The sequence below is a fragment of the Haplochromis burtoni genome, unplaced genomic scaffold (assembly GCF_018398535.1).
Source record: "Haplochromis burtoni strain Fernald_Lab_line unplaced genomic scaffold, NCSU_Asbu1 Contig_29, whole genome shotgun sequence".
In the NCBI taxonomy this organism is placed as follows: domain Eukaryota; kingdom Metazoa; phylum Chordata; class Actinopteri; order Cichliformes; family Cichlidae; genus Haplochromis; species Haplochromis burtoni.
This window is the reverse complement of record NW_024582390.1, coordinates 418,726-430,052: the sequence shown is the minus strand read 5'-3', so window position 1 is coordinate 430,052 and position 11,327 is coordinate 418,726. Positions and strand designations below refer to the sequence as shown.

The 11,327-nt window shown below is 37.0% G+C and overlaps 1 protein-coding gene across 2 annotated transcripts in view; it reads left to right on the top strand.

Moving 5' to 3' along the window:
* The window catches only part of bard1 (BRCA1 associated RING domain 1), a 23,797-nt gene extending 13,119 nt beyond the window's left edge, over positions 1-10,678 (top strand). For both annotated transcript variants that reach the window (XM_005918364.3, XM_005918365.3), the window contains exons 7-11: positions 707-839; positions 1,306-1,438; positions 4,216-4,308; positions 8,409-8,506; positions 9,825-10,678. In XM_005918364.3, the coding sequence (XP_005918426.1) occupies positions 707-839; positions 1,306-1,438; positions 4,216-4,308; positions 8,409-8,506; positions 9,825-10,172 (805 nt within the window). In that variant the 3' untranslated portion in view covers positions 10,173-10,678. The remainder of the gene's footprint in view (positions 1-706; positions 840-1,305; positions 1,439-4,215; positions 4,309-8,408; positions 8,507-9,824) is intronic.
* Positions 10,679-11,327: the final 649 nt, after the last annotated feature.

Sequence of the window (11,327 nt, the reverse complement as noted above, 5' to 3'; positions counted from 1 at the left end):
GCACAGATTGGGACTAAATGATGAAATGGGGCGATGATCTGATTTGAAAACATGATCTCCTTTAAAAACTTAAACTACAACAAGTATTAAAAGGATCCTTTCAAAGGTACGATACTGTGGATGGAGCCTTCAGAGCAGGTTCCCAAGACTCTAGAGCTCCTGGCTAAGGAAGTGCAGCCAGCTGAGTCTGAATCATTTTTATAATAATATGCGTTTACAATATTGCATGTAATATATATTCTTGGGCTGTTTTTGTTTCCTAATGGAAATTTACTAGTGCATTGCTCATTCAAAATGTGACTGCAAAGGTATATCATGACTTACAGCTTACTCAAGATGAGCTTATACAAACAACATGACTGATTAAAGTGCAAGCTGAACCACTCATCCAAATGACTTCAGACTCAGCACTTCACTTCCTTGGATCCCGAGCAATGTTCCTGTGAAAAACAACGGTCTATTTAATGCTTGCACTGATCCATCATAACTAAATAACCCACAAGAGATGCAGGATTACACAGCAAAATATCTTGTTGTTGGTGGTGTTTCCTGGGATTTAGATTTTGTGTGTTGACATATTTTTCAGTGTTAATGTGTCTGACCTTCCTGGTGGTCACCAGATGGTCTGCAGCACTGCAAGTGAATAAATATATAAGTGTGCATATTGTTAGATACTTACACCTTTTATCTTTGTTCCTCTTCATAGAAATCTGTATGGAAAGCGGCCTGCAGATTATGCAGCGAGTCTGGAGATGCTGGAGATTTTCCAAGAAGCCTCAGAAGGAACTCAATATGCAAATGCTCGTATATCTCATAGCCCCTCAGCCAGTCTCTCCGTGGTATGTCGCCATGATGTGAATAGCCCTTTTTCCCTTGAAATGATCAACTCTGGAGCAGAATTATTATAATGACTATGTTTACTCATATCGCTTAGAATGTTTTTGATTCATCTTCATTTCAGTTAGTTTCCACAGTGGTTTTCTCATTTCAGTTTAGTTTTTATCAGTGTTAGTTGAAATTTGTCTGTATTATGTAATGGTTGGTGATTGTCAGGGTCAAGATTTAAGAAGTTCAGAACAATACAAAAATGGAACATGGCAATGACCAGTGCCTCCTGAAGCTGGCTGTGTTGATGAATTGAACAAAATTAACAGATACTAAAGGCAGAGATATTTCCAGTCATTTTTTTCTGGAAACTTATCTTTTTCCTACAGTTGGTTTTCATTTTCAGATTAGATTTAGGGAACCATAATACATATTCTTGCATTAAAAGCCTAAAAACCTCTAAATTTCTGCTTGTTGTAGGTAAATGACTGTGTGAGGAGGGAACAAACCATAGTGCTTTTGTCCAGCAAGCTCTCACCAGCTGAACGGCATCAACTGGTCAAACTGGGACAGCTACTGGGAGGGAGGATGGCTGACACATTTTCTGGCTCAGGTATTGTTTGTTTGTACTCCAGGGGATCAACGTTCCAGTCCAAGCCCCTTACAGTACTAGCTGCATGACTGCTTTCAGCGTTATTGGTGATGGGCTCTTAACAGCATCATGAATTAAATGCAACTGCCAGCGACCTGCTTGTACAGAAGCTTGTTTAACTGCCAAGCACTTCTACGTGCAGTCAAAATATATATCTGAAGGATAAATTCCAGGCTGAACCTCCTGAGTTATTCAGTAACTAAAAGGTTGTCTCTTGGCCTCATCCAAACATTTACTAAAGATTACATAATGCGGCTACTTCATCAACCTTAGAGATGGTTCACAATCCCAAATGGTCCTTTTGCTACTGAGCCAAGCTTCATAGGCTTTACTGTCTAACACAAATCCATTTTATTGTAAAAGCCAACGTCAGGTGCTTGAGCATTATCACTCGTGAAGGTTCAACAGTAACTAACAAACACTTTTAGAGCTGTATACATCATTGTGATACAGCAGCTCCTTCACTGCTGCATAGTTTATAGCTGAAAGAACACAAGAGAAAAAAAGTAATTGAAATCATTCCTCATAAAATGTTTGGAGGTACTGTCAGAGTGATGAATACTCGCTAATGAAAAACACAAGTGTGTCTCACAATTCTCCCTCATCTGGCCTGAGGGCTGAGAGTAGGAGCTTCCAATGAACATTTCTCACATTTTGAACTGAAGCCTGCAAATCCACCAAATTCATGGTCAATGCACAATGTAAAAAGGTTTCACCCTGGAGATATAATTATGTTCATTTTGAATTTTTCAACTGTGCTCAATTGTTGATTGAAGAGGCAATAAGCTTGTATTTAATTTTTAATTAACCATAATTATGTGTCCCTTTCTTTTATACAATAAACTATAGAGGTGGGAATCACCATACAACTCACGATACGATATTATCACAATACTTAACGCACGATACGCTATTATTGCAATGTTTTACAATATTTTGCGATATTCAAATTCTGTACATAAAGGTAAACTTTATCAATATTCATTTTATCTAATATCAAAGTCTCACACTCAGTCTCTCATTTCAGTCAGTTTTATTGTTGACAAACTGAACGGTTTGTATTACAGTCTAGTCCAATTTAACTGAATGCAACCATCTGGTACAATTATAGCTATTATGAACTATGCAATTTATGAAAACTATGCAGCCCATTCAGCAACTGAAGAATTTGAAAGTAAATTAAAACAAAATATAATTTTACATTAAATAAAATAAAGTTTTAAACTTAATAAAAATAAAACATGTCTTAAATTAAAATAAGTAAACTGTCATGTTTATTGCTGCAAAAAAAAAATTAAACACATTTGGACAGTGAAGGAATGTCAGGATTCTTGCTCAGAAAAAGGAGCTGATCAACATGCTCTGAAGTCAGAGCAAAATATCACGATACTACACAGTATCGATTTTTCCCCCCACCCCTAATAAACTAACACTTGGCCTATTGTGTTGCCATGAAGTGTTTGACAGGTTTTCAGTAAGCTTACTTTTCACCCACTCAAAGTAAGGGACATTAGGGAAGTGTTGGGCAGTGACTAACCTGGAATAAAAACTATTTCATCCAGTTGGGTTTGCGTTGCTAAATCAAAATCACAGATTTTTTTTCCTTTAATGCATAATTACATTGGTTTGCCCCTTTACAAATGATTTCATAAAAGATTCACATGTAAATGGCTCTGTCTCATAAAATGCATAACATGCCTACATGTAGTATAAAATTTATTGTATAATCTATAATACTGTTTGGGTAGGAAATGCTGGAAGGCAAGTGGAAAAACACACTGTCAAAAAGAAAGTGGAGAGGGGACAGATGTTAATAATTGTTCACATTTTCAGATATTTTTTTCCCTTAAAGGTAGTGCTGAACTCATGAAAACTGACATAATAAATGTGTCAAAAAAGCAAAAAAAACAAAAAGTTTAGAGATAAACTTGAGCTGAGATGAAAAACACTATACTGTTTAAGATAAACTCTCTGTAGTTATATTTTGTTTGTCTCTTTAGATGTGTCAAAAAATCCGTCAAAAATATTCGCTAATTTTTTTTTATTTTTTTTATTTTTTTTTATAGACCTATTATAGACCGGGATTGGATTATTAAAGTGTTTTTTGTTTGTTTGTTGTTGTTTTTGTTTTGTTTTTTTTGTTTTTTTTACCAATGGACCAATATGCAAAAACAGAATGGTCAGCTTAGAATTTGGCACAAACAAAAGCTGTAGTGCAGCATACAATGCTACTACTGCACATTCACCTAATGTGTATATAATAGATAATGTTCTTTCTTTCTCTCACCCCCTCGAGGAGTGTGTCAGGTTACATTTCACTGTGTGTTATACTTGTATAACTATGCATTTGACGAATAAAGAACCTATTACCTTAAAAAATAACCGGACCATGCAGAGAGTGAGATTCACTGCACAGATGAAACCAACATAATCTTGTTCTAAATTGATTGGAAGAGTAAAGTATGGAGAGAGAAAATGAGAGCTTGTGATCTGAAGCGTAATGTGTTATCTGTCAAACATGGTGGAAGCTGTGTTATGTCATGGACATAATGGATATATAAACATGTATGAAAGGCCGAATTGCCAAACATTTAGAATTTCACTATTGCAAAGCCCCCGAATTAAACGACACACTGACTGCATCCTTTCAGATACATTGGTGCAAAATTACCAAAATTTGTGTCACAGGCAAAATGTGGACCTGTATGGACTGGTGTGTGTCTGTTTTCTTTTTCCAGTGAGTCACATTGTGGTACCGGAAGGGCAAATGCCCACCACCTACTCCACCCTCATGGGTCTTCTTGCTGGCTGCTGGATTGTTAGATACAAATGTAAGTACAGAGAAGGCTGTCAACTTTAACAGTCTTTAATTCCTTAATTCACATTAATTCATTTAATGTGTAAGTGTCACTGTTGGAAAATGAATCCAGAATTGTGAATTAAATATTTTTAGATTTACTGATGTCATGACTCTGTATAAAACATAAATGAATAAATTGTTCTGTGATCTTCTAGCTCCGACAGCTCTAATAGCATTAGAATTTAATATGTTGAAAAGTCTTGGACATTTAGAGTAGTATCGTTATAATTTAGCAAAAGCAATGTAATTACAGTTACTAAATCTGTCCTGTTATATATTGCTTTTAATAAAGTTCAGTATTGACTGGGCTTCTTGCCCAAAAATAGAAAGAACTTTAATTTGCTACTATCACGTGTTTCCTCACATGCTGCACCGTTACATTTGTACATTGTAAGTTTTGTTTGCAATATACTTAAATACCTTTCATCCAGAAGTAAGTGCCAGATGGCTATTTGTGCTGAGTGGCAAAATTACATGTAAATATTTCTATACCGTACCTGATATATACATTTTTCACAAAAAAGTCATTAAAGTCTTTCAGAGAGTTTCTAGATATAGAAACAGTATTTCCATTTACATAGAAGTTATGTTTCTTGTAGTTGCTCAGCTTAGTCATTTATCTCCCAAAAGTACAGCACAAATGTTGGTAGCACGGCCTCTGCTTACCTTACAAGACAGCAGAAATACTGAGGTTGCTGATTGCAAGGGAATCCATTCTAATCTGCTTTAACCTATAAGCCTGCAGCAGTAAGGTCACTGCTACAAGCATGATTCATCTAGTCACCTGCTGAGTATTTTTTTTTAATTGCCTGCCCTTTCTTAACATTTCCAAGGAAGACTTCCCAGATCCTTCTACAGAGAAAAAAACAAAACAAAACAATTTGAGATAACAGATTAGCCTCCTGCTCCGTCCCGCAGAACATTTTAACAGCCGTCTTTGTTTCAAACAGTGGGCTGTTTGTGATTTTCCATAGGACTGTTTTAGATAATATTTTTATGCGGCTACATTAAGGGACATGTAAACCATTAAAATTGCTGATGTGTTACTTAGTACTACAATATTATGGTGTTAATTTCTCTCATTTTGGAACCTTTTAAGTGAATTATTCTGTTTTGGGGTTTTTTGGGAAAAGTCCAAATAAAATATACAGGATTTTTTTTCATGCACAACATCCGGTCTCTATGGGAAGATTTAAAGAACATTTAGCAACAAGCAGTTTTCATATCAGATTGTTTGTGCCTGTTGCTCTGTGTGCACACAACTCCTTATGTCTGACGGCCAAGTGAAGTAGGTGGGAATCAATATATCACAAGGCCAAATATGACTAGGGATAAAAAGTTGGTCAACTCTTTTGCCTTTTTACCAAGATAAATACCTTGCAAAAAATTTCCTAATCTTGGCTAGTCTCTCTGGTATCCTTGGACCAAGTCAGCAAGCATATGTTCAGAGACAATCAGCTTCACAGGAAGCAGAAAGAGACTTGCAGTCAAAGAGTTTTCTGGCACCTTGGCATGCCCTTGACTGTTGTATGTGTGGGAATGTGTGAGTGTTACAGTACAGTGCCGTGCATTCCTGTTTCTGTCTCTGCCAGTAAGCCAGTTCAACGTTGAATGTGTGTAGTTGTGTCACTGTAACATTTTGAGTGTTTGGACCATATTTATCCCCCCCTCCCCTTTTCTTTTCTCCACGCGGGCTGAGCACTTGACACTTCTTGTCTCCCTTGTGACAGTCACTGTGGCATCCTATCTGTTTCTTTTCCGTGTGTATGTGAGCACACACAAGGAGCTGCATTTTCACTGTCACCTGACTTTGTATGCCATCCCTGTCCGCTAAGCCGAGCACCAGCTTACTTCTTTATCAGACTTGTTTCAGTGCATTGCATTTTGATTGAAATGCACAGTCTCTGTGTGCCTAACAAGGTTATATTCCAACTAAAAGCCTTTTATTAGGGTTTCACTTAAAACTAAAAGACATGTTCAGAACAGTTGAAATGGTTTTGACCAGCATGGGGGAAACACACTAATGTTTTTGCTAGAGTAAAATGAGACTATTATTTACCTCAATCTAATCTCAATTAGCTCGCTTGTAAACCTTTTTTTTTTAAATCTTGCATCTACCAGCTGTGTCTGGCAACCTATAGCTAGAAAATGTCCACTTATTGTTTTTGTTTTTTCATCTTATGTGTTTAAACATTAACATTATAACATTTTTCCATTGTGTATTTAATGAAGACATTTCAATGCACAGTCCCTAGTCATAAGAAGACTAAGAGTTCACCTATACATAAGTGACTGCATTTACACAGAAAAGCTAAACTAATAAAGCACATGCAGTTTTACTTTTCTTAACGTTACTGAATGCTCTAAGCAATCAGTGCAGCCTGAAAAAAGTACAACTCTCATTGCAGGTCTCAGAAAACTTCTTGGGGTCAGCTTTTCTACTTAAAGATATGAGATTGGAAGTGTAGGATGCAGAGTTGCCTGTTAGTGTCAATAAAAGCCTACAAAGTCTGGTTGCTTACAGTCTGTTCTCAAGAAAGACTGGTTGGCAGGTCATTCTTTGATCACAAGAACTTTTACAGAAGTTAGATAGGTGCACAAAACTAGCATAGGCCACAAGAGCATTTCTGTAGGTACTGGTGTTTATCATAACGATAAATTACATAACAATGGAGGAAATTCAGGACTTGTGCTATTTTTTCCTAGGAGTTGATGTCAGATGTGGAGGTGTTTCTGAAGAGGAGAAATTTTCAATTTTGATTAGTATGGCTTCATACTGACTTTTGGTATAATGACCATGAGTGCAATGTTGTATCCTGTCTCACTCCTAAAGCGTCTGTATTGGCCTTTAGAACTTCTTATCCATTCGAAATGCCAATACAATTCTTCTTGTCTCATTATAAGAGGACAAGTTTTCGTCAGCTTTTGTCTTTATAATGAGATCGCAGTAACAGTTTGGTCTCACGGTTAGTCAAGAGGGCTGGTTCATCTTACTGCTCACTCAGTAAGGATGGGGATTGAAATGTTTTATGCTCTCTTTCGGAGTGTGATTAACAAATATGCTAATGACTCTAAGAAACTAAGTGCTATCGTCCAGAGAGAGATTAACCCCTGTATCTCTGCCCAACTCTTTAGCGGGGTCCTCCTGAAAGAAGTCTGTAATTAAGGGGGGTGAAGAAATGTTACTACTCCTCACCCCTTGTAATGGTGCTGTCACGGTGTACACACACTGATCTGTTCCTGTCATCTTACTCACATATTTGGAAGGTGGAATGTTTGTAAGAGAGAACTTGAGGCAAAGTGTTGCGTATATACCTTGCAAATGTGTCTGTGGAATAGTTTGCATCTCTAACAGTTAGAAGCGTAATGAGAAAACTCAGTGTGTTTGTAATGAAAAACGTTATTCGAGCCAATGCGTATGCTCAGGTGTATTTCCTATCCTCCCACCCCGCCACAGCAAAGTGTCATATTTCCAACCTAATCTAGCTTTAATGTTTAGATATGCCACTTATAAACTGTGGATTTGGGGTTTCTTTTAATATATCCCAAAAATAATGCTCAGTAATAGAACACTTACTGAGAACAGCAGCAGTTTGATCTGTGACATCTTCAGAAGCATTTTTATCTGTGACAGTGAGGGGTCATTAAAATGTGCATGTTTTTGTGTTTTTTCCCTCCCCCTTTATCTGCCTTTACTTTTAAAAAGTTTTCTGCCTTTTTAAGATTTTCTTCCTAAGGATTTTTAACAAAAGCTATATCTCTAACACAAAAAATGCCTGGATGCTGACTGTCACACGGTTTTATTTTGACTCCGTAAAACCTCAAGAGACAGAAAGAGATGACGCTCGAATTCTGCTTAATACTTTAAACGGGGGTTGCATCATTAACTCCATCATGCTGTGGGCATCTTTCTCTGTCAACAACGGCAGCTATGCCAATACATGAAATCTTCCAACTTGTGATAAAACAGACTGTCATCCTTGGTGTGCAACACAGCCTTGTCACATTCCCTCAAAGTCAACATAATTAGCTGTAGCTTTAATTTTCTTTGTTCTCTCTCTTTGATGCCAGGGGTGGAGGCATGTCTCCAGGCGGGGAAGTGGGTGCCTGAAGCTGAGCATGAAGCAGGAGAAGGCCCCCAGCGAAGTCGCATCAACAGATGCAGCTTGGTAAGCGAGAAGCACAAAAACAAAGATATGAAATTGATGAATACGCGTTGTTTAAGCTCTCTCTCCTTGGGAAAAATTTGTTTTTCCAGGCAGTGGCATATGGTGATAGTTGATTATTTATTTATTTATTTATTTTTTTGTATAAATCTGTTTTCTGTCATGAATCATAACATATTTGCTTATTTTAGACACAAATCAATATAAATATAATTAATTTTTTAATCTCTTCAATTCAAATTAGTCTTAATTAAGCTAAGTATTCAAAATTTTTTGTTCTCTCACCCACATGTTTGATTTTGCAGCCAACCGTTTCTGAAAGACAGCAGCTTACCACAAAGCCAAAATTACACTGACATTGTTTCTAACACAACATGAATGACTTACAGTGGCCAAGTCTGTCATGACCTCAGTTTAAAGAAGATATTTTGGCAGGGCTTGAAAATTGCTTTCCCCCAACCAATCAGCATGAAACCCGATGGAGCTTGTGCTGTTTTTAGAGAATGGGGGCACTGCATTGTCAAAGCTAATACTGGCAAAAGACTCTTTAGAAGCTGCATTTGCTTCTAAAGGTGCTTTAGTCTGCTTTGTTCAGATTCATTTGTGCAAAAACAAAATTCTATGCACTGTGTATGTACCTGATAAAGTGTTTACCTGTTACCTTGAGGAATTCTCAAGGTATTTTCAGCATGTTCTGGTCATAACCAGGAGGAGACACATGTTCCCCCCCACTCTTTTATAACTCTCTTTTTTTTTTTTTTCCCCTCTGATGCAAAATAAATGTTCATTCTTGAAAAACGGTAAAAACCATCAATCAAAATCCTAAATAAAGGACATGCAGAAGCAAAAGTAAAACCCTGCCAACGTATAATAAAGTAATCTTTCTACTCTAAAGACCTGAGAGTGCTAATTTACAACGCAAAACAGCTGAGTTCCTTGATGCTGTGAATAGAACAGTCTCCAGTGGCCTAATTCACTGCTGCTTTAAACCGTAATGCCAAGTGGTTCAGAGCTTGTCTGGAGAACAGTGCTTATAAAAATGTCTTCTGGCGCTGCAGCAAAGAACACAAAGCATCCACACAGGCGCTTGCCTAGATTTAGTAGCAAAGACAATTATTTACCATTTATCTTCACCATAAACAAAAGAGAAGACTTTACTCATTCTGCCACTAAGCTCGTTTGTTTTCAATTTTTAATGAAGGATGATAATAGAGACGTTTTCTCAGCAAGACAGTTTTAGTTTGGACGAGCCTTGGACTCTTCAAGGGATGAGGCGGTCTTCAAAGTTTTCACTAATGTCTGTTCCCGTCGTATTTCACAGCTTCCACCACTGTTCGATGGATGTTTCTTCTTCCTTCTTGGCTCTTTTAAGACGCCTACCAAAGATGAGCTCACAAAACTACTCCGGGAGGGAGGAGCTCAGCTACTGAACCGGCAACCCAAGCCAGACAGTGATGTGACTCAAACTGTGAATGCCACAGCCTATCATGCCCTGCCAGGGTCCGACCAGGCCCTTTGCACACATTACATCATCTATGACCCTCAAGCCCCTCACAAGCCGTCAGTAGTGAGACGAGGCAAGGTGTGGTCAGCTCCCACCACCTGGGTCATCAATTGCATCACTGCCTTCAGCCTCCTCCCTGTACCAGACCCTGAACTATTGGTCTAAATTTGTTAAATAATTATGTTTGCACTAAACAACTTACCCATAAGTATGGCCATAATGTGTATGTATGTGTTGTTGTTGTTGTTGTTGTTGTTGTTGTTGTTGTTTAATCTATGCAGATTTAGTGGATATAGTGAGTCATATACAGAATAATAAAACAATAATGTTGCTAATTTTAATGGTCCATACTTACAATGTAAAAATAAAGTACAAATCTGTCTAGAGATAGATGGATAGATATAGATTGTTTTTTCACAAGTCTGAGAATCTGACTTATATACAGTATGATTGAACTTTACAATAGAAGATTTGACACTAATTGATGCAAAAAAGTGAGGAAACAAAGTTGTGTTGCACACAAATAAAAATAAATGAAAAATGAAAAATAAAAAGAGTTTTTATATTAGAAAACATGGACATAGCCATTTTAACATAACTGTTTTTCTTTGTTTGCTTTTTGATGTAATTAACAGTTATTGCTGGTTATAATGCTGTATTTAAAAAAACAATAAACAAAAACTCTTGAAATTTTGTTATTAAAAATTGTTGATGAAATTATTTCTTTCCTTTATCCAAGTGGCAAGCATTATTTACCAGCATTTAAAAGATAAAAAGCTTGGGAGCTGTATATATGAATCAAACAGAGTCTGGATTTACAGATGGGGTCAGTGATACAGCCTCAAAGTCAATATTTCAAGGAAATGTTCCATTGACCTACTGTCACTGATGACAGACTACCTGATCTGGAGTATGAATCTATTCCTGAAATGAGTAGACAGCACTGTAGTCCAATTGTATACACAGCATAAGTCAAATGTAAGCACAAAAGTAGACTAGGTACAGGTATTATCCCTGGAGATTTAAAGTAAAAGTGTAAAATAACTGATTTATACTTTAGTTTAACAGAAAATGAAACAAATCTGTAACACCTGAAGGCCCCTAAAATTGAAATTAAAAGTATAAGTTTCTATCTGGGACTTATCTTCAGGTCAAGCTTAACTAGTTGCTTGAAGCATGTAACTGATAAACACATCAGTAATTTCCATCCACATTTGGCTTTTCTTGTCATATGGAGTGAGTGCTCCAGTGATGCTTGGTCAACTCATTTGTTTACATTCGGGTCACACATCACTGGCTGCTTGTACCTCCTCCTCATGT